The sequence below is a fragment of the Abramis brama genome, assembly GCF_963993115.1.
Source record: "Abramis brama genome assembly, chromosome: 14".
In the NCBI taxonomy this organism is placed as follows: Eukaryota; Metazoa; Chordata; class Actinopteri; order Cypriniformes; family Leuciscidae; genus Abramis; species Abramis brama.
Genome location: NC_139976.1, coordinates 12,664,047 through 12,686,637, shown reverse-complemented (window position 1 = coordinate 12,686,637; position 22,591 = coordinate 12,664,047). Strand labels below are relative to the sequence as shown.

At 36.4% G+C, this 22,591-nt stretch overlaps 2 protein-coding genes across 7 annotated transcripts; one reads left to right on the top strand and one right to left on the bottom strand.

Annotated features, from left to right (window-relative positions):
* Positions 1-7,816: 7,816 nt before the first annotated feature.
* On the top strand, positions 7,817-17,632 carry cdk5rap3 (CDK5 regulatory subunit associated protein 3). Of its 6 annotated transcripts, none has more exons than XR_014608903.1 (16): positions 7,817-7,941; positions 8,250-8,295; positions 8,435-8,566; positions 8,681-8,781; positions 9,174-9,222; positions 9,352-9,530; positions 9,612-9,748; positions 10,232-10,376; positions 10,812-10,919; positions 11,006-11,087; positions 13,405-13,493; positions 13,577-13,782; positions 13,958-14,129; positions 14,450-14,584; positions 16,385-16,491; positions 17,265-17,632. XR_014608903.1 is itself a non-coding variant. In XM_084134501.1 (14 exons), the coding sequence occupies exons 1-14, from the start codon at positions 7,936-7,938 to the stop codon at positions 14,513-14,515; spliced, it is 1,518 nt and encodes a 505-aa protein (XP_083990627.1). In that variant the 5' UTR covers positions 7,817-7,935; the 3' UTR covers positions 14,516-14,890. The 6 variants fall into 6 exon arrangements, 2 of the variants coding, with proteins under 2 accessions (XP_083990627.1, XP_083990626.1); XR_014608904.1 differs by having other exon boundaries at positions 8,247-8,295; XR_014608905.1 differs by having other exon boundaries at positions 16,385-17,612.
* Positions 17,615-21,805, bottom strand: LOC311095763 (uncharacterized protein). The gene is made up of 7 exons (XM_084134502.1): positions 21,065-21,805; positions 20,845-20,940; positions 19,868-19,933; positions 19,649-19,754; positions 19,309-19,565; positions 18,366-18,552; positions 17,615-18,274 (listed from the first exon to the last, which is right to left on the bottom strand). The coding sequence occupies exons 1-7, from the start codon at positions 21,149-21,151 to the stop codon at positions 18,093-18,095; spliced, it is 981 nt and encodes a 326-aa protein (XP_083990628.1). The 5' UTR covers positions 21,152-21,805; the 3' UTR covers positions 17,615-18,092.
* Positions 21,806-22,591: the final 786 nt, after the last annotated feature.

The window sequence follows — 22,591 nt, the reverse complement described above, 5'->3', positions numbered from 1 at the left end:
CCAACCCAATGCAACATGAGTAAATGTTACAGCCATGTGACCGAAAGAGGGAGGGCAATCTGAGTGAACGACCTCATGGGAGCGTGAAGTTGCTTTAACATTTGCATGGTCAACCAAAAAGATTACCTTCCCAAATCAAGACCGACTGCAGATAAACCATTTCAATACAGTAAATAGATGCAGGTTAATTCAGGCCACTTTTATTCTACAAATAGTTTTGTTTTAAAATAAACAATATCTAACTTAAAAGGTAGTCACCTTCCCAAACCAAGACCGACTGAAACAATTTCAATACAGTAAATAGATGCAAGCTAATTCATGCCAGATGTATTCTACAGTAAAATAAACAATAATATATTTATAACTGTTACAGATAGTCCGCTCTCATGTTATATCATGATAGATAGATAGATAGATAGATAGATAGATAGATAGATAGATAGATAGATAGATAGATAGATAGATAGATAGATAGATGATATGTTCAACCTGGTTTATTTGTATTCCATATGCTTTTCAAACTGCCAATGCAAAGGTCAGTGGTTTTTATTCACACATATTTTGTATTCTTGAATGTGTTTTTTACATTAAAAAGTTTTTTTTTTTTTTTTTTTTTTTTTTTTTATGGGTTTTTTATAACAACAGAAGGATGCTTGCCACCTGAGCTTATTCACAATTTCACCTCTGATGTTTAATTCTCAACGCCACCAGACAGCTGATGCTTGCATTTGCATAATGTGGGGAAATCACAGACGGACACTGGATCCCCAGCTGAGATAGGAGCAGGTTTGAATGTCATTCAAAAAATATGAAAATAATGCATTGCCTATGGTTCCCCTTAACTGTTACAGCCATTGTGCTTCACAAGACCATTAAAGGGCTTAACCGGTTTAGGATTAAAATTCTGATTTCTGTTCTTGGCAAGGTGCAGAAATAGTCTTTGGAGTGATTAAAACAGCTCTGCTTGGAGTACAATATAAGTCTCTTTTGAAAGGCCTCTTCTGGGAAAGTTGGTTAAGTAGCCTATAGTGTTGCAGATGTTCGTTGTCCAAGATATTAGGTCCTACATTCTCAGAAAAAAAAGGTACGAAAGCTGTCACTGGGGAGGTACCTTTTCAAAAGGTTTTGTACCAAAAGGCAGAGCTGCCAACCCATACAGAAAAAAAAAAATATTGAAATATATTTTAAAGTGTCAAAAATATATGTGGCATATATTCCAAATACATTGAAATATATTTGCATTGTTGTTCACTTATATTTATCATTTTGAAATATATTCTGAAATATAACAAAAATATATGATGTTAAGTGTAAAACGTAATGTAAAATATGACAAAATATATGGTCATAAAATGTTTAGCTTGCTAAAGAAGGGTCGAAAATGTATTTTGATCATAGTAATTCCTCTACCTTCTCCCCTATACACAACAGTAGGCTACCATATTTCACTACTGTATTATGACACACAGCTATAATAAATACTGTATTTACATTTAAATGACTGCAATGTAAAATGACAGATAGTTGCTTTCCTAGGACTATTAGGCCATATTAGGTGGCACGTACCTAACACTAAGTGCAATTATTCGATTTATTGTTGTTTTATTGACATCTTTCCTGAAGTCATTTAAATATTGAAAATATGCACAATTTTTATGATGCAAGTATAACAATTTGCAAAAGTTAAAACATATATGAACATATATGTTGTTAGTAAATATATTGACATATAAGTATATTCACATAGGCTATTTAACTAAAATATATTTTCAAAAAAAATAAAAAATATATATTTACATATATTTAACTAAAATATATTTATTGGGCCAATTTCGAATATTTGCATATATTCCAAAAATATATTTCAAAATATATTCTGAAAATATATTTCAAATATATTTCTTTTGTGTATGGGAACACTCACGCATTCACCGTGAGACTCATGCGATTAGACTTTTCACACTCTCTCACGCACAGAAAAATCGCAAAGCAAAGAGGATACGGAGACCGACAGACTAGACAGAGCAGGTTACTTATGATATAAAAAAATCTCAGCTCTCAGATTTTGTCAATTTTATTACGAAATTCAAACAATAAATTCCGTTTTGGCGCTTGTAAATGTGACGTGACAGATCCCTAGCGGCACGTGAACAGATCATCTCTACTAGCTAACTTAATAGTAAATAAACACGAACACTGTTGAAATATACAGTACAACTTACAGAAATGTATATTCCTCATACATGATATCGATCAATCAGTGTTTTTCATCCACGGAAAGGGGTCAGTAAAACAGCTGAAATAGTCTTTGCTCTACTTGGAGTAGCCTACAAGTCTCTTTTGAAAGGCCTCTTCTGGGAAAGTTGGTTAAGTAGCCTATAGTGTTGCAGATGTTCGTTGTCCAAGATATTAGGTCCTACATTCTCAGAAAAAAAAAGGTACGAAAGCTGTCACTGGGGAGGTACCTTTTCAAAAGGTTTTGTACCAGAGCTGCCAACACTCACGCATTCACCGTGAGACTCACGCGATTTAGACTTAGCACACTCTCTCACGCCACACATCCATTTTCTCGCGCACAGAAAAATCGCGAAGCAAAGAGGACACGGAGACCGACAGACTAGACAGAGCAGATGACTTATGATTAAAAAAAAATCTCAGCTCTCAGATTATGTCAATTTTATTACGAAATTCAAACAATAAATTCCGTTTTGGCGCTTGTAAATGTGACGTGACAGATCCCTATAGCGGCACGTGAACAGATCATCTCTACTAGCTAACTTAATAGTAAATAAACACGAACACTGTTGAAAGATACAGTACAACTTACCGAAATGTATTTTCCTCATACATGATATCGATCAATCAGTGTTTTTCATCCGCGGAAAGGGGTCAGTAAAACAGCTGAAATAGTCTTTGGAGTGATTAAAACAGCTCTGCTTGGAGTACAATTTTTGAAAGGCCTCTTCTGGGAAAGTTGGTAGCCTGTTGTTGCATAGGGCTGGGCGATATATCGCATGACATTGCTAATTAATGCGATATGGCTTAGTTTGTCAGTGAATACTGCTCTGTGTAGTAAATGCCGCTCCATTTGAAAGCAGGTGCTGGCGATTTAATCAAGGAACCGGCTTTACTGACGAGATGCGCATAGCAATGTCATGCGATATATCGCCCAGTCCTAGTGTTGCAGATTTCATTGTCCAAAATATAGGCCTACATTCTCCGAAAAAAAAAGTACAAAAAGCTGTCACTGGGGAGGTACCTTTCCAAAAAATTTTGTAAAGGGTGCATTGTGGTAGGCTACCTTAAAGGTACATTAGTAGCCTACCTAAAGTGTAAATATTAGTACTAAGAAACAAGTTGTCACGCCCCAGTGACATCTTTTGTAGGCTACCTTTTTTTTCCGAGAGTGTACAAACCTTGTACAAAGCATCAGTAAAACAATCCTATCTTTGATTTAAACATTGCATAATAGTGTCTATTACGGCTTTTCTTTCTTTGCTTATTTTAATCTGCTCTGTCAGAAAACAGACGGGTGGAGCCTCTTGTTGGAAACACCTGAGACACCAGTCATATTTAGCCTACAGCCAAAGTCCCTTTGCCCGAACACATTAGATAAGGTGAGCTGTGAACCGGCAAACAGAAAAATCTATATAACCACCTTGTTCAAATAAAACTGAGGAAAGAGCTGGATATTTACCATACATTTTTGCACACATAAAGTGTATGTTGAAATAGACATTATGAATTCTGCAAACAGCACGTGTCGCCTACAATAGAAAATCAGGCCATGTCTGATGCATATGCTGCAAGAAAAGCTGAAATGACTATTCCATGCTGTAATTACCCTTCGCCAGGTCTGTTTATGAGTATAAAAGAATGTGTTATGTTTTTTTTTTTTTTTTTCTCAGTTAGGCTAACTGTATTGAAACACGGCTGTCAATATAAAGGAATTCGCACCATCTAGTGGTCTTTTTTACAGAACAAATACGTAGGCGCCTGTATGCAGCACATGAACAGGTAAAACTTATTCGAATCGTATCTATTCTTATTCGTAAGGACAAAGTAGAATAAACGCATGGATTTACGCAAATAAATAGTCTAGAAGAAAAGCACAGTATTTAACCCTTTCATGCATGAATTATGATATCCTCAGTCAGGATTTTTTTTCCTATGTGTTTTTATTGCTCTTAGGGCATGAAAAACAAGAATTAATTTTTATTTTATTTTTTTTACAAATTTTTCAAAGAGATCTTCAGATGTCCACTTGAGTGGACAGCATGCATTTGGTTTAAACTTAAGATATACTAGATTTAATATAAGACAATAATCAAACACATAAAGTATGTGAATTTAACGAACTAATCAATACAATTATATCAAATCATGTGAAAACTATAAAATATATACAAAAAATATTAATGCAAAATATTGCAAAGGCTTCATACAGCTTCATACAAGTTGCACTTCACGTATCTTTGATATCAGAACATGAGTACATGATTCCATCAGATTTTTCTACAGTCTGTCAAGGTACAACTGTGGAAACCACTCAGATGCTCCCTCCAGTGCACCAGAGTATATGGAGATTTACCCTTATTAGCTGATAATTCTGATTATGTTCAAGATGGACATGCACATTTCTATCATAGCCCTCCTCTGAGAAAACCTAGCGATACGTTTTTTCAATCTCATCTGAAATGATCAGTGTTGAGGGTAACGCATTACAAGTAACATGCATAACGCATTCAGATAACTTTTTTGATGTTTCAAGTAAAGTAATGTGTTACAAGTAACATGCATTACCTAATCAGATTACTTTTTGATCTAACAAGTAATTAACTACAAGTAATGTGCATTACCTAATCAGATTACTTTTTTATGTAACGAGTAAAGAAACGCATTACAAGTAACATGCATTACGTAATCAGATTACTTTGTGATATTATGAGTAAAGAAACACATTACAATAACGCATATTACATAATCAGATTACTTTTTGATGTTATGAGTAAGGAAACGCATTACAAGTAACATGCATTATGTAATCAGATTACTTTTTGATGTTATGAGTAAAGAAACACATTACAAGTAACATGCATTACGTAATCAGATTACTTTTTGATGTTATGAGTAAAAAAACAAATACAATAACATGCATTATGAAATCAGATTACTTTTTGATCTAACAAATAAAGTAATGCATTACAAGTGTCATACATATGTAATCACATGACTTTTTTCGATGTCAATGAAAATTACTTTCTAATAATACAAGTACATTTATTTACAGTAAAAAAAGTCACTGCAGATTAAGTTTTTAAGTTTTAAATTTCAAAAACAATATTCACATTATAATTATGAATTGTAGCTGAAATATAGCAGTTGATGCATGACGTCCACTACAGTGGACATGTGATTAATCAGAGTTTTCTCTCAATCTAAAATCAAAACTTGGAAAATTTTACTGTGATATGACTCATTAGATATTGCTTGATGCTGCAATATTTTTTTTACCTACAAGAGTCTCCTAGGATAGAAGGAATGGGTGGATATTCCGGAGCAACTTGGCATGTCTGACTGACCCTTGGCCATCTTGGTTTGGAGGGGGAAAAAATCGAAACACAAAGGCTTGCCACTTGATTGCAATTTATAGGATGATGCACAAGGGTTCAATGAAGAGGCTGATGTGCAACTTTGCCATAAAAACCCGTGCAAATTCAAGAAAATGCATTTTTAATAGCTGTCCACTGTAGTGACCACTATGCGTGAAAGGGTTAAGGTAAACGCATCTTTAAAGTCATGTAAAGCAATGTTAAATGTGTTCTGAGTTTGTCACACCACAGAAAAAAATGTTATCAACCACCCAGCCATATATATACAGTTTATGGATGTTCATCTCTCCAGTGGAGTTCTACATACTTGGCAAGCAGCACTGAAGGTGTTTTGGAGGCTGGATGTTGATTTTTCCTTCCATTTGAAACCCATCTTCAACTATTGCTGGTCTTCTGACTGCTTTAGTGTGGATTGCTGAATAGCATCATTGCAACACGCAAGCTGAGAAACAAAATATGCTCTAAATTGTTCAGATAACTTTCCTGTATGATTGTTCATAACATGACTGACATCTCAAATGGATGACTAAAAAAAAAGAAAAAAGTGTCGAAGTTGCCAATATTGTGCTATATAAAAATACAATAAAGAAAACAAGATATTCAAGATCAACTGTTTTTTATAAAAAACAAACAAATTTGAGAACAATTCTGCTGTCTGTCATTTATTCAAAGGATAAGTCATTCAGTAATTTGTTTCAGGTTTACCTTCTGAAAAGTGAAATAAATGTTTTTTTCCAAAATTATCATGAAATAAAATGTTTATTCCAAACTGTTTTAATAATATGAAATGTTTTATTGAAGGATATTTTCTGAAATGGAAATAGCGTTAATTATTTTGCAAACATTTTAGGAATGAGTTTGGATTTTCCTTGTGATATATAATAACATTTAAATTATTAACCCTTTAAGGGGAGAAACCCCAGGTGAATAGAAAAAATAATAATAAATAAACTAATAGATATCAGCATGAAACTTCCTCAGTTGATTACTGACATTAAGACAAATATCTTTTGTATTACAAGTTTTTAGAATATTTATGTTTAAATATGCAACAAAAAAAAGGTATTATCTCATTAAATATGCGCTAATGTGCATATATTTCCAGAAGAGAAATCTGAACATTGGATAAAGCCAGATTCAAAATTATTGTTTCATTTTGTTGACATATTGGAGTCAAAGGTTTTTTACAGAGGGGATTTTGGATATCTCTTTTTATCATTAAATTGTCAACAGCCATAAAAAAAAAATCATTTCGCCCCGTTGTTAGGTATAAAATATCGTATAAATCAGAATCTGAATGATATATAAACAAACCCCTCTGTAAAACCTTAAGAATATAGATAGGGATACAACTGGAAAGTTTGGTGTATGTAAGTGCTACTGAAGTGGAGATTTCTGGCTTAGGGTAGGCTATGAGAAAAAAAAAAACATTTTGAGAAAACGGCCTTTAAAGGTTTGTATTGTAAAAATTCATACTTTTTTAGTGGAAACAACTATTTACAGACACAATATATTACCAAATCATTAGCAATCAACAATACAAACCACCTAAAACACATCAAAACTAATACGGCATTTATGGCCTTCAGCTGAACAGAACCACAGTCAAAAACACACTCTGGAAATATCAAAGCACGTCACGTGATGCATCTGATCGACTCACCTTGTTAAAAATTGACATCAGCCTATGAGATTTCGCTTTTAGAGTTAAATGCCCCTTTGTACTTTCACGATTGGTTTCTGATAAAAAAGGAAATGACCATATTTGGATCCGACAACATTGCACAGGAGAGAGAGAGAGCTTGGAGCAGCATGTTGATTTAGAACGCCAACTTTTGTTGAATTTAGGAGAAATCTACAGACGCAAATAGACAAAGTGTAGTAAAATAAAGACCTAAATGTGTATTTTGGACTTTTTTTCACCACAAGTCTAAAAGAAGACATGCTGTTGAAGACAAATAGCCCAAAATCTCAAAATTGACCAGTGAAAAAAAAAAAAACCCGATGTTTTTGCCTGCCGTGTCTCCCCTTAAACATTAAATTTGGAACATACATAACTAAAAATATGGTAACTTTGATAGGAGCTAGTGACTATTATTTTGGCGTAACAAGGAAGTGATTAACGGCTGCTCTATGCGTGTAGTTCATTGGTCTGTCAGCAGACGGTGCTTTTGACATAGAAGTATCGCGTGCGCTGATTGGTCAGTTGTGTATGTACGTGTCAGAGGAAATATAAACTTGAGCTGCATCTCATCGGGTTGATGTACAAGCATGGAGTCGTTTTAGTTATTCTTTTAGCAAAATAACGACAATAACGGTTGCAATGGAGGTAAAAAAGAATATTCTCTGGTTAAAATTGAATCTCTGTTTTTTCTTGGTCTTGTACTTCTTGTGTAAAGAAAAATCAACATGCTTGTACTAGACACTGGCAAGCTGTCAAAATCATTTTAAAGAATATTATTGCGCATCATTGCATAGTTCTGTTCCTTTGTTAATATAAATACTGCATTGTTTATTTGCTTTACACCTGTATTTTCCCCAGTAAGATTATAACACCATAATAATGTGCAAAAAGTTGATGTGATTGTTATTACAATGTGTATAATTTATCTTTTTTTATTAAAATCCACTTAGCAGAACATCCAGAATCTCCCTATTGACATCCAAACCACTAAACTCTTGGGTAAGGGATACTTGCATGTATGCATATTTACACATTCTTAAGCATATGGTTTGTAGTGATATTGCTTGTATAAATGCACAGTAGTTTAGATCTTGCACAAATATGTATTTCATATTTTGCCTTTGTCACCATCATTCAGACTGGTTGGTGGATCGGAGGCACTGCACGTTGAAATGGCAAAGTGCAGTTATGACCATTAGAGAGAAAATAAATGCTGCCATTCAGGATATGCCAGAAAATGAGGAGATCAAACAACTGCTCTCCGGCTCATGTAAAACTTAATAATAATAATAATACAATCATATTTCATGTTGTTTGTACGACTGTCATCTGTATTTTATTTCTTTTTAGGTATGTCCATACTCAATTATTGTTGCTTTTACAGATATTCACTATTTCCATTGCTTACAAATAATTGAAAAATTGAAAGGAACAGAAGCATCCACCAAAAATATTTTTGGCAGATATTCATCACAAAGGATGAAGGTGATGATGCATCTCTCTGCTGTTTAGTTTTCTTTTAAAGTGTAGTTTATCACTCTTAATATTGTATATAATAATAAAAATAATAATATATGCTGCACAGTGTTATTTTAGTTATATAATAGTTTTATTAATATTTTGAATTAGCTTTAAGTTAAATAAGTGTTTTAGTTTTCATGTTAATTTAAGTTTTAATTTTTAGTAATTTTGTTTTTGTGCTTTTGTCATTTTATTAGTTTTATATATATATATTTATTTTATATATATATATATATATGTATATATATATGTGTGTGTGTGTGTGTGTGTATTTTTTTTTTTTTTTTCAGTTTTAGTTTTCATTTATTTCCAGTTAATAATTGTTTATATGTATTTATTTATTTAAACATAAACAGGACTGGCAAGAGATAGTGTCCATGTATGAAAAAGACAATGTCTATTTAGGTAAGAAATCATCACAATTATTTGAGACAAAATTTACTTTTTATTTTATTTTATTTTTTTAAGTTACACAAACATTGACATTATTGTGTGTGTGTGTGTGTGTGTGTGTGTGTGTGTTTTAAACCCCAGCTGAAGTGGCCAGTATATTGATTCGTAGTGTAAGCTATGAAGCTCCTGCTCTAAGGAAGCAGGTGTCTAAAGCTCAGCAGCTTCAGCAGGAACTGAGCCGACGAGAACTGGAGTGTCAGAGTGGTGCCGCCGACATGAGGGAACGCTATTACGCTGCCTGTAAACAGTATGGGATAAGGGTGAGTCAACAATTAATTTTATTTTCAGTTATTCTAAGTTCAGAAATATTTACACGCACTATCATATGACATATTTCACAGGGGGAAAATGTGGCAAGGGAGATACAAGCACTGGTTAAAGATCTGCCTGTAGTTTTAGAAGAAACTGGCAAAAAAGCAGCCTGTCTGAAGGAAGCTATAGAGTTTTACTCAGTCTTCACAAACTTTGCCAGTGACTGGTGAGTGTAACTTCCTGTCATTTCTAATATTGCATAAGTAGAGGCCTGTTCACACCAAGGACAATAACTATAACGATAACGATATAGTTCTAAAAATCTTTCTAAACACTGTATAAAAGAATAGCAGAGTCCACACCACAACTATAACAATAAGTGCACAGAAAAGGATATGTTGGAATCACTTTCAGAGTGATTTTTTTCCAGCTGATGAGCGATAAAAACATTGACAGCCAATCAGAATCCATCCTGCTTTAAAGAGCTGAAGCATTTAAAGTGGCAGACGACATAACCGCAGAATAAACAGAACTTTATAATGCGTTGTTGTGAACGCTAATATACTTATCTTAATAGTTATTGTTCTTAAAGCTGGTGAACTTTATATACCTGCATTCATGCTTTTGACTGATCTCCAACATAAACCTTAAAATGTTGTAATAATATGAATCTAAGTGTGAGCTTGTAATATTTGACTTCCTTTTTCAGGTCTGAGGTTGTATTGCCCATGCTGAGGTTTGTCCAGGACAAGGGGAACACTACTTTATATGAGTGGAAGACAGGAAATGTGCCCACGGTTGTAGAGAGACCTGTAATGGAGGAAGCCCCACCTGATGTTGTCACAGAGGAGACGGTAAGAGGAGACTAACTTGACTCCAGGTTTGGGTTTTAAAGTCGGCATGAAACAAAAGTCGCGATAGTATTTCTTCCCTTACTTCCCTTTTGTGACTTGTGATTTTGTCCACTGGGAAATGATTGGATCATTGTATGGTTGTGGTTTGCTTTTGCTGTGATCTCATGTGAGTGACAGGTTGTTGAGAATAGAAGAGATGTTGTTGCAAGAGGGAGGGGAAGTTATTTTTATGAAAGATTACGAGGGCACATTAATTTTTCAATAAATGATATGCACGGATAAATCATAAATACGGCAATATTCCATAAAAAAAAAATAGAATTGCCCATTTAGATTTCATGGTGACTTTAAGTGTTTGTAGGACATCTGTAAATTAAAGCAAACAAGGGATCAATGTTTTAACTAGTATTTATCTGTAATTCTTGCTTTGTGCAGATTGACTGGGGTGACCTTGGCGGCGGTGCTGGTACTGAAGAGGTTAATTTTGGGATCTCTGTTGAGGATGGTGTGGACTGGGGTATTAGTCTTGAGTCTGGCACCGAGGTAAGTACTTGGTACAAATATTAAGATTATAACATTTTCAAACCCCTCATGATATGGAATTAACACATTCTACCAATCAACGTTAGGAAACAGTTGCGGGTGGTATCGACTGGGGAGAAGCTGAATCTGCTCCTGTGGAAATCGAAGTTGTGGATGTGGGCACAGACTGTAAGTGTGTTGGGATTGACTGTAGTGATGGGAAGTTCGGATCATTTTACTGACTCTCTTGTTCGATCTCGTTCATCAAAATGAACAAATCTTTTTCGAGTCATTTCGTTCATTTAAGGGGCTTTAAATGTTATACTTTTAACAGGCAAATTCCCCGAACACATCCACCAACGCAATCTTGATCATATTCTGAATTTAGAAATCATTATAATGCAGTCAAAAAATAATTTACAGGGAACATAAATAATTACTTTACCTTCCGAGTCTTTTGTTCATTTGTCACGTGACAGACGCAATCACTACTTGACTGAAATGAACTATTGATGTGTGTACATGAACACTGAGAATTTATGTTATACATTTTGGGGTCAGTAGGTTTTTTAAAAGATTTTAATACTTTTATTTAGCAAAGACATTAGAATATTACGATTTCTTTAAAAAAATAAATGTTGTTCCTTTGAACTTTCTATTAATCTAAGAATTGTAAAAAAAAAAAAAAAAAAAATCAGCATATATGTTAGAATGATTTCCGAAGGATCATGTGACACTGAAGACTGGAGCAATGCTGAAAATTGAGATTTGCCATCTCAGGAATGAATGACATTTTAAAATATGTTGAAATAGAAAAGTTGTTTTAAATTGCAATAATATTTCACATTTCTTACTGTATTTTTTGAACAAATAATTGCTTCCTTGGCAAACATAAAAATGTTTGAATGCTTCCTTGGCAAACATTCATCCCAAAATGTTTGAATGGTAGTGTATGTTTAAATTAGAATAAATGAGTTTCAGTGCTTTATAAAAAAATAAAAACATTTTTTAGAAAAAATTATGTTAATGTGAGATCTGGAATTGGTTCTAAGCAGGCACATTAACACATATTCATCCATTCTGTAAAAATCAATAGTGCAGAAGACAACACTCCAAGGTATGCAGATTTGATCTGGGCCTGGTTGTAGGTCTCAGTACTTTTACTTTTGCAGGTCACTTATTAGGGCCCGAGCACCGATGGTGAGAGGACCCTATTGTTTTTGCTCCGTTTATTATTATTCTTCTCCAAAGTGAATCGCTTTTTAGAGGGCCTTAACATGCTCGAAAACTCATGAAACTTTGCACACGCTTCAGAAGTGGTGAAAATTTACGTGTGATATGGTTTTCAAAATTGGGGGGGGGGCAAATTCGGTAAATTATTGCCCCCACATTTTGCCCCGGCTCTAGGTTTCACGTACAGATATGAAATTTGGTACATACATGTAATGACCCAATACCTACAAAAAAGTCTCTTGGAGCATAGCCCTAAACACAACAGGAAGTCAGCTATTTTGAACTTCCTCCTAGATTTTGTGCATTTTTCGTTATTTCCTGATGTTGTACTTTAACAAACTCCTCCTACAGTTTTGATCTGATCCTCTTCAAATTTGGTGAGTGTAATCATAAGGCCTTTGCAACGTTAAATTGCGAAGATCTTGAGTTTTCGTCGAAGGGTGTGCCCTCGGCGGCCTGACAAATGTTCACCCAATTTCGGCCTTCTGGTGATGTATGCATGATCAGATAAGTTCTCTGTCAATATTGCTTGCAGTTCCAATGTTGCTAGGCAACCACAGACAGCCTGCAGTAACTCAGGCATTCAATGTCCAATCTGCCCCAAACTTCACATGTTTGATAAGAGTCCTGTCCTGAACACATGACCATGCTCATATTTGGTTATAGCAATAGCGCCACCTGCTGGTAGCAGGAAGTGTGGCAAATACAAAACGTGCTCGAAAAATCATGAAACTTTGCACACGCTTCAGAAGTGGTGAAAATGTACGTGTAATGTGGTTTTCAAAATTGGGTGGGGCAAAATGGCTTAATTATTGCCCCTACATTTTGCCCCGGCTCTACGTTTCACGTACAGGTATGAAATTTGGTACATACATGTAATGACCCAATACCTACAAAAAAGTCTCTTGGAGCACAGCCCTAAACACAACAGGAAGTCAGCTATTTTGAACTTCCTCTCAGATTTTGTGCAGTTTTTGCCATTTCCTGATGTTGTACTTTAACAAACTCCTCCTACAGTTTTGATCTGATCCTCTTCAAATTTGGTGAATGTAATCTTAAGGCCTTTACTAAAGGCGCCGGGTGGCGGTGGCAGGGGTGCGAGGGCCCTTTTCATCGCTGCTTGCAGCTTTAATTTTTAATTGTTTTTGTCTAAGTTTGTTTTATTATGTTGTAATTATGATATTAAGTTTAAATTAAATATGTATCTGCCATGTAATAGTCGGTGATGCTGAAATGGCAATAAACTCAAATACTACTACTACTACTTTTACAGGTCCTGATGGTGTTGCCAGAGGTGAAGATGCTCTTTCTCTTCTGGAAAACTCACAGACACGTGTCCAGTTCATAAATGAGCTGATGGAGGTACAGCTGCTCATTCTTACAAGTATTAGACAGAATGTTTCATTTTTACCAAACTTTTTTTCTTCTTTTTTTCTATGGGTTAGTTGGAAATGTTCCTGTGTCAGCGGCTCAGTGAGATGCACGAAGGAGGTGACTTAGTGGCCATGAGTCAGTTCCAGCTCGCTCCCTCAGTAATCCAGGTCCAGACTCCCGAGCGTGTGCAGGCCATGCTGGCAGAGGTGCGTGACCTGCAGAATGGGCTCACCTCAGTACGAATGCAGCATCTCTTCATGATCCAAGCGTCACCACGGTAATTACACCCTTTCAAACCTTTCTCATGCAGAAATGCACTTCATATCTTTCATCTCTCAGCCAATATTACCACTTACCTTTTAAAAAATACTTAATGTTGTTCAAGAAATGAACAAGACTGAAATCTTGCAGTCAGATAATGATAAATCTGGTGTTGTGTGTGTTCGTGTCAGCTACGTGGAGCGTGTTTCCGAGTTACTGCGGCAGAAACTCAAGCAGGCTGATATCTTGGTGTTGAAGCGTGGCACACTGGCTGAAAAGCGACAGGAGGCTTTGGAAGAACAGGCCAAGCTGGAGCCGCGCATTGATCTGCTGGCTGCGCGCACCAAGGAGCTCCAGAAACTGGTACAGTAACTTGTTATAATGATGTGTTTGCGGATTTGTTTGTTAAGGTTTATTATAATGCATTTGTTGTATTACACAATGATCTTGCTACTTCCTCTTTTACTTTATCTCTTCAAAAGGGAAAATAGCATCTCACATGTTCACACTCTTCCCTACTTTGTAAAAATGAGCCGATGCTTGACAAGTGTGTTGAATGTAAAGAGAAATGAGGTTAATAGAGCACAAAAGCGTCATGGACATAACATTTACTGAAAATGAATTCCTGGACTGTCTGAGAATACATAGAAAGCTTTCTCTTTGTCTGTCTCTCACACACACAGATTGAAGCTGACATCTCAAAAAGATACAACAACCGTACTGTCAACCTCATGGGAGTTCATGTGTGACCAAGAAGAGTATTTACATGCTGCACAGATGTATCATTTCATAAATAAAATGTCTCTCATTTAAATAAGGTGGGTAATTGTTTTGTGGCGGTTCCTTTTTATGGTGGAATAAAATTGTTGCAATCACAGCACCTTGAATATTCGAAGGCGGCTGTAAATAACTTGCGCTTGCACAGCTGGCCTCATTTGTTTGAAGTGCTGATTTCAGTAAATGTAAACTGTCTTAAGAAGCCAACATTTAAATATACAATTGCTAATCCTGTTTTTTGTAAAGAACAAGCACACAGCGCCTTCTGTGAATAGGGTACAGAAGGGCATCAAATCTGTTTGTTTAAACAAAAATGTTTGTAAATGTACAATACAGTAATGAACATAATAAAAAAAAAAGAAAAAGAAATATTAAATTGCTGAACTATTTTTTAAAAACAGGTCAGGAATGCAAATTTACCGGTCACTTAAGCAAGGGTTACTTAAGTTTGGAAAAAAATGCTGGTTTGTAGATGTTGGTCTATGCTCCTATGCTTGTAGATGTTGGCCTATAGTCCAGTCATTTTAAGCCAAAATGGGGGTCAACCTTGAACAAATTGCAACAGAAGCAAACTGAACTGATTTTGTATCCTCAATACGTCCTGAGTAAGGAAAAAAAAAAGCCCAGAAGAATCCCATTAGGGGAAAGTTTCGAAAAAGACCCAAATATAGCCTATTCATACGCCTATTCATTCTTTTTCTTACATGAATAGGGTAAAAAAATGTAACCTTTAGATATCACCATGAAAATTACTGAGTTGATTACTTACATCAAGACAAACAAAAAATGTATTACAAGTTTTTTGAAAGTGTTTGTTAACATGGACAAACGGTGCATAATCTAATTACGTATGTGCTAATTTGCATAAATACCACAACAGATCTAAACATTGGGTATAGCCAGGTGAAAATGTCTTGTTGAATCTTGTTGACACATAACAGTAAAATACTTAATGTTAAGGTCTGAATGGAACCCATTTAGGCTACCCATGAGCATTAATACATAGAGGCAGGAAGAAGTATTTTAGAAACCAGCCTTTATTCATTTTTAAGAGATTGGGTTTGGGGCTGGGTCCGTGGGACTGTTTCTGGGGGACGAGTCTGAGGGAAGAACAGGAGACAATGGTAAGGAGAATGCAGAAGACAAAAGGTAGGCAAAATAAAAAGTGAATCCCCAGAAACAGGCCCACGGACCCAGCCCCAAACCCCATCTCTGCAATAATAATGAATAAAGGCTGGTTTAAAGTACTTCTTCCTGCCTCTATGTATTAATGCTCATGGGTAGCCTAAATGGGTCCCATTCAGACCTTAACATTAAGTATTTTACTGTTATATGTCAACAAGATTCACCAACACATTTTCACCTGGCTATACCCAATGTTTAGATATGTTGTGGTATTTATGCAAATTAGCACATACGTAATTAATTATGCACCGTTTGTCCATGTTAACAAACAATTTCAAAAAACTTGTAATACATTTTTTGTTTGACTCGATGTAAGTAATCAACTCAGAAATTTTCATGGTGATATCTAAAGGTTGAAATGTTTACCCTATTCACGTGAGAAAAAGAATGAATAGGCGTATGAATAGGCTATATTTGGGTCTTTTTTCGAAACTTTCCCCTAATGAGATTCTTCAGGGCTTTTTTCCTTACTCATATTGAGGATACAAAATCAGTTGAGTTTGCTTCTGTTGCAATTTGTTCAACCTTTGAGGTGGAATAGGCCAAAATCACTATTTTCTATTCATATGTTCAGCATATGTCCTATTCATGAAATAAATTCTGGGGGAAAATGTAACATTTTCCTCAAAAATATTAAGCAGCACAACTGTTTTCAGCATAAAAAGTCTGGAGCACCAAATCAGCATATTAGAATGATTTCTGAAGGATCATGTGACACTGAAGTTCTGAGTAATGGATGCTGGAATGAATCACATCAGCTTTGGTAAGCATAATAGACTTCTTTCAAAAACATTTAAAAAAAACATCTTACTGACCCCAAGCTTTTGAAAAGTAGTGTACATAACCAAAAATGTTTTGAAAGAATTCCAGTTGCAAGTATTCTAACAGAGATACAGTGAAATATTACAGCGTATGATTGTTATAGGAATTGCACCTCAACTAAGTGAGTCTCCCTTGATGCTTTATTACCATGTTGTCTCTGTTTTGCCCTGGGGCAGCTGGTTAAATCACATGGCAAAAACACATTATGCTCACAAGATTGAGTATCTACTGGACATAATCTCTGCACACCCCCTGCATCTAATGCAAGGAACAGTGAAGCATCATTGATCATGGCGACATATAACCAAGATAATATCCATGGCACATTCTCCCTTCAATGATTTGCAAAATGCACATGCAATCCATTCTTTTGTCTGTCTCCGCCTATCTCCTCCACTGTCTATGATGAAGCTATGATAAGTATAGGGTGGCGTTCGGCCCGATCATTGCCTGTGCCATCAATCAGGCCAGACAGACTGCCGTTTACTGACACAGAAGCTTCAAAGAGCAGCCATTACAAAACACTTTGTTTTCCGCCCAGTCGACAAGAGCGCAATAACAAGACAAAGGTCCGTGCATTTTGCAAATATTCCACTGAAACATCATACTGATGATGAAATTAAGACTAAAATTGTCACTGGGTGACAGACCTAATCTCTTTTTTTTGGGGGGGGGACCTAAAAGCTTTTTGCCTTTCATTTGTTTGTCAAAAAGCCCCCTCATCCCTGCAGCGGGCAGATGCTCTGAGGCGATGGCCAGGGTGAGACCCAGACTGCTGTGGCCCAGAAGACTGAGGTTGCCAAGACAACTGGCCCAGCACCCCTGCTGTTGTCACTCTGCCTGTGTCGCTCAGTCATTGATTCTCTCCATCTCACCAGCTCTCCACATGCAGCTTGTATTGTTCTCAATGGCCCTCATTGAGAAGGCATTGTACACGACAATACACCTACCAACTCTCCCACGTCCATTTCATAATGTCACACACACATTACTCACCAAAAACCATATTGAGCAAAACATCTTTAAATAAATAAAAGCTTGTACGAATAAGCATACCTCACCAATTTGTGTTTTTGCTATTTAATAACAAAAAACTACATACATAAAGCGGTTGTCATATAGACAAAACAACATCATCAAATAAAAAATACAATGTAAATAATGGTCACACCCTATGACCCTGGAACATCCTGAAATCCTACATCTGTTAAATACAAAGTATTAAAAAAAACAGACGTTCACAGAGACACATCATTAATATCTAAACATCTCGATATCTAAGCGTCAACTGTGCTTGTAGCAGCCAGAGGCCTTTGTGAATGCAACATTTGGATTTATCTGGAATCGCTGATTTGCACTTTCACATCAGTAACGGCACAACCTTCAGCAGCCGAACGACTGCCACAAAAGATCATTGTGACTTTATTTGAAGACTATTGTCAATGCACATCAATTTCACTAGAGTCCAGGACTTTTAATCGTAAGTAACACAGAATAAGGCTAATTTAATGGAGAACACACAACTGATAATAACCGTATGTTTTAATTCTGGTCGATCATATCTAAGTGGGACATGGGGCTGAGTAGATTGAGACCTCTCGACTCATATTGGCTTGAGAGCGAAGGTTTCTTCCTCAAACTCTTGGCTTCGTTTTGCAGTTTCTGTCGGATGTAGCCCTTGATCTCTGCGTCGGTCTTAACAGGAAAGAAATACCGAACTGTTCCTGTATGGGAAATGTTTCAGGAAATTAGGTATAATACATTTGTGCAAGTGTAAATTTTAACACCGATCAAAATGACTGAAAAGCATCTTACTCAGGACTTCCTGGACCTCTTCGGTGGGCAGAGCAGGCTTGGGTTTGCCCTTTTTGTTGAACACGACTCCAGATATGGAGTGAGAAGCCAGGCATTCTCTCTCATAGAGTCCACGGAGCAGGTCGTTGGTCAGTTTTTGGGCAGTGGTGCCTGTGTTACACCTCTCCAAAAGGTCAGGAGTGATAAACTGAGAGGAAAAAACCCCAACTATATTTTCTGTTTAAAAACTGCTGCTATGCATGTCAACAATAAAATAAATGTTATATATATATATAGTCACACGACTGACGCGGAGACCTGGAGGGCATCCATATGCACTGAACTTCAGCACAAGACTAACATTTTTTTTAAATCTTTCTCAAGCCACAAATATTTTGAAGAAAAACAGCCACATTTTGGGCACTTTTGATCCATATACAGCACCTGCTGCAGTAAAACAGCGCAGACATTCTAAAACGCTTAATGGGAAAAACACTTGGCTTGATGTATTAAAACAGTGATATTAGAAAGATCAAATCAAATTCAGTATGCACCTTATTGATGATGCATGATACCATAAACAGGCAAGCAGATGAACCCAGAATTTTAATGCAAATGTGCAAAATGGTTAAGCGTTTTTCCGTATAATGGTTTTCTATGAAAAAAGCTTAACAAGAAACTGTGTTGCATTTATATTCTGGGTTTGCCTGTACATAGTATGCATCATCAATAAGGTGCATATTAAATTTGGTCTTTTAATATCACTGTCTTACTACATTAGTACTTAACACAAAACTGGTAAAAATAACTGGCAGGAATGGAGGAAAGCCTTGTTTTGCCCTCCAGGGAGGCATTCCTATAAAGGTGTGATGTCATCTCATATACACACACATAACTCAATCGGTTGTTTAGGGATAATGTTTATTTGTTGCACAACACAATCTGACTAACTCATATAGCCTACCTCTGTGAAGAGTCCATCCTTCAGAGCATTCTGAGTGGTCTCAAGAGGTTTCTGTGGTCCTTGGCCCTGATTCAGCCATTGTCCATTCACAACAGCTGGAGGAGAGTGCACATCTGGTATCACAGCATCCGCCTCGGCAGGTGATTGTGCCGTGCCTCGAGAAACCGGGGTCCCGAGAGAGGTCCTGTTGTTCCCGTTTGACCACACTTGGGTCTTCTCGATCAGCGTTTCCAGGTTTCTTGCTAGTTTTCCACATGCTGTAGTGAGTAAATTGAATGTTAAGATTTGATTCATTCAATTCAATACATCAAAATACCTAGCAGAAAAAAACAATATTGACCTGTAAGGCACCTAAGTTGTTCCTTCATGTCCTCCATTTCTCTCTGCATGCACAAGACCATGGCAATGAGCTCCTTCTTCGAATAGGACTGTAAATAATGAGCCTCCTGCCACCATAAAAGTACACAAGCTCAGGTCTAGAAGTAAATGTCTCGCAAGCAAACAAGCAAGTCAACAAGCAAATGTCTTGAACACTGAACACAGGTGACTCTCATCCTACCTCAGACTCAGAAGCAGGAGGACTGTCAGTGTAGAGGTCTGCGGAAGAACAATCCAGCTCATTAACCTGTCATGACAAGAAAGAGTCCTAATATTTTCCATTTACCCAGTCAGTTGTCATTGATAATTATACAACAGTTCATTTCGGTCCTCAAAACTGATTGCATTTGACAAGGAACAGGTTTTGAAAGTCAAAGCGTGGATGTTTCCTCTCATTTTATAACCATTTAGACTGAAGCCAGTCACAGCTGACTAGCTGAAAAGCACCCAAAACCCCACTGAAACCAACAAGCAGTCCAGCATGGGAGACTAAAAGACCAGCAAAACAACTTGGGCCGATTTAAGACTTTGTCAGCAAAGTTAGCCATTATTGTATAAAAAAAATAAAACATAAAAAATTAAAGCTTCTGAATGTCCTTAAAATATTTAAATGAGAACCCATTTTGTGGCTTCCCATCAGTCACAATGCAGGTATTTTCCATGGTATTTCCACTTTTTCCAAGTACCATGGTACATTTTTATAAGGGTACCAACAAAATAATTTGAAAAGAAGATGGTTTCAAACTTTGTAAAGTTTCACATTTCAAAACTTTTAACTAGCTGGCGAGTTTTTACTTGGAAAATGAAAGGGAGTACTGGGCTTTAGTTGTGCATAGCGCCTGGTGAGCTTTCGATCAAATGGTGTATTGTACCATGCTTTACCCCATTGTTCTTCATTAGCGGACAGGCATGGCCGCCTGCCCTGCCTCACACCACTCCTGCAGGATAGGAAAGCGTTCAATCTATCGCTTTACGGTGCGAAAAGTGCAGCAGTAAACCAACAAGAGTCAATTGTGGGTTAGATTGCGTAAAATGCTTATAACAGCCGACGTGGAACAACTGAGAGAATCATAAGCGAAATATTTCACTGTCCGCCTCCTCCGTCGAAATGCATCAAAAACAACGATTAAACACAAATAATGACGAAAAAGCCCAAACCTTCATGTCTAACTTCTGAAGCCCGGCGTCGGATGAGCTATTTTCTTCTGCTTTTTCTTTGGAGGGATACATTTTTCTTCGTTTCTGTGAACCGTTCTGTTGGACAGTCGGGTTGACATAATACTAATTATTCTTTTGGGATCAAACATATGCCATTAACAGTTACAAACAAATAATGAGACATTAAACACTTAAAACACGTTTCCGTCGATCATCTTACACTGAAGCAGTCCGGTTTTTGTTCCTCTTCCTCATCCTCTTCATTTTCATAATCAAGAATTCGCTGCGCTTTTGTTTTCCTTCTCATTTCTCTCCCATTATTTTATTTGCGAGCGAGAAAAAGAGGCTCCACTCTGCCTAATGCAGTTACGCTGTATCAGACTAAAACAACACTATCGCTCTTCCTGAGATTCAGACGCTGCAGATCTACTACAGATGCCGACAACTATGTTCCTGGCGATTGTTCTACTTCAGCTCAAATACTTGTGTCAATCCATGGAAGGACAGCACTTTCCCGAGAAATGACAGGGAACACATTTGAGGCTAACGCACCGTAGCGTAACGTGGCACGAGCTCGAGTCCCGTCTCTAGATTCAATCTCCTCACAACAACAGGAAATCCTTTGCATTTTTTTTTACCATGGTAACCTTAGTTTCTGCCAAAATACCATAGTGACTGCGGTAAAATTGTAATAAATCAATATAGATTCTCTTTCAAACAGTTCAAGAAGCTTTTTTTTATTATTATTATTGATGACACTGGTGCCAAATTCTAAATTGTAGTAACAGTAAATGCAGTAATTATGTTATGTCTGCGGAAACTATGGTAACCACAGTAAATATTTATAAGGGGTGCTCTGATAACGCATGTTTCCCCTGGATACGTAAAATATTGTATACGCGCTTATAAACAAAAGGAAAGGTATCTCCACCACCGACGATCTTTTACACGTTTACATAGTAATTAGCCTGACAATTGAGAAAGTTAGATTCGTCATGCAGTTTTAAGAGGGGTTCCCCGAGGCGTCAACAAAATAATTAGTTTTCCCACTATAGCTCATCCTGTAACCTTGAAATTCTTTTACAAAAGCCTTTATGCTGTATTAATTTCAGAAACAAACTTGTTTCTTGTTTCTGAACATGAGTTTAGAGTATTAATGCTTTGGTTTAGAGTATCCCATGTTCAATTAGAGCTTTTTGTAATTATTTGTAACATACATACATTCACGTCTTAAAATGAGTTTTCAGAGTCTCAGAGAGTCTTAAGCCTGAAATAAATGCGCATAGATTGATTTGATAAGGTGATGGAAGAAACAGTAACACTATTTAGATCAATGCAGTCTCACATACTAACTTCCAAGTATCAATAGTGTTTCCTAGAACAGACATTCTTTGAAATATTGTCTGTCTGATCCAGTGGTGTCCAAATGAGAGCTTGACGTCTTACAGTCTCCAAATGACATTTCCATTTCCAAGATTTTTTTCTTTAGTAATCAATTGTAATGCTTTCCGTAAGGCTTTTTCTTCTGCAACTCCTGACTAGTTCTGTTTTTGTTATAAGGCAATCAACTATGGTCAAACTTCAAAATGTAAGCATTCAGTGTCCCCTTGCAAGAAACCACAGTGTAAAGTGAAAACTAATGTGCCCAAAAAGCTAATGAGCTTTTAAGAAAAACAAGATTTTTTTTTTTTTTTTTTTTGCATAAATATAATTTTTTTTTATCTCAGAGAGAGAGAGAGAGAGAGAG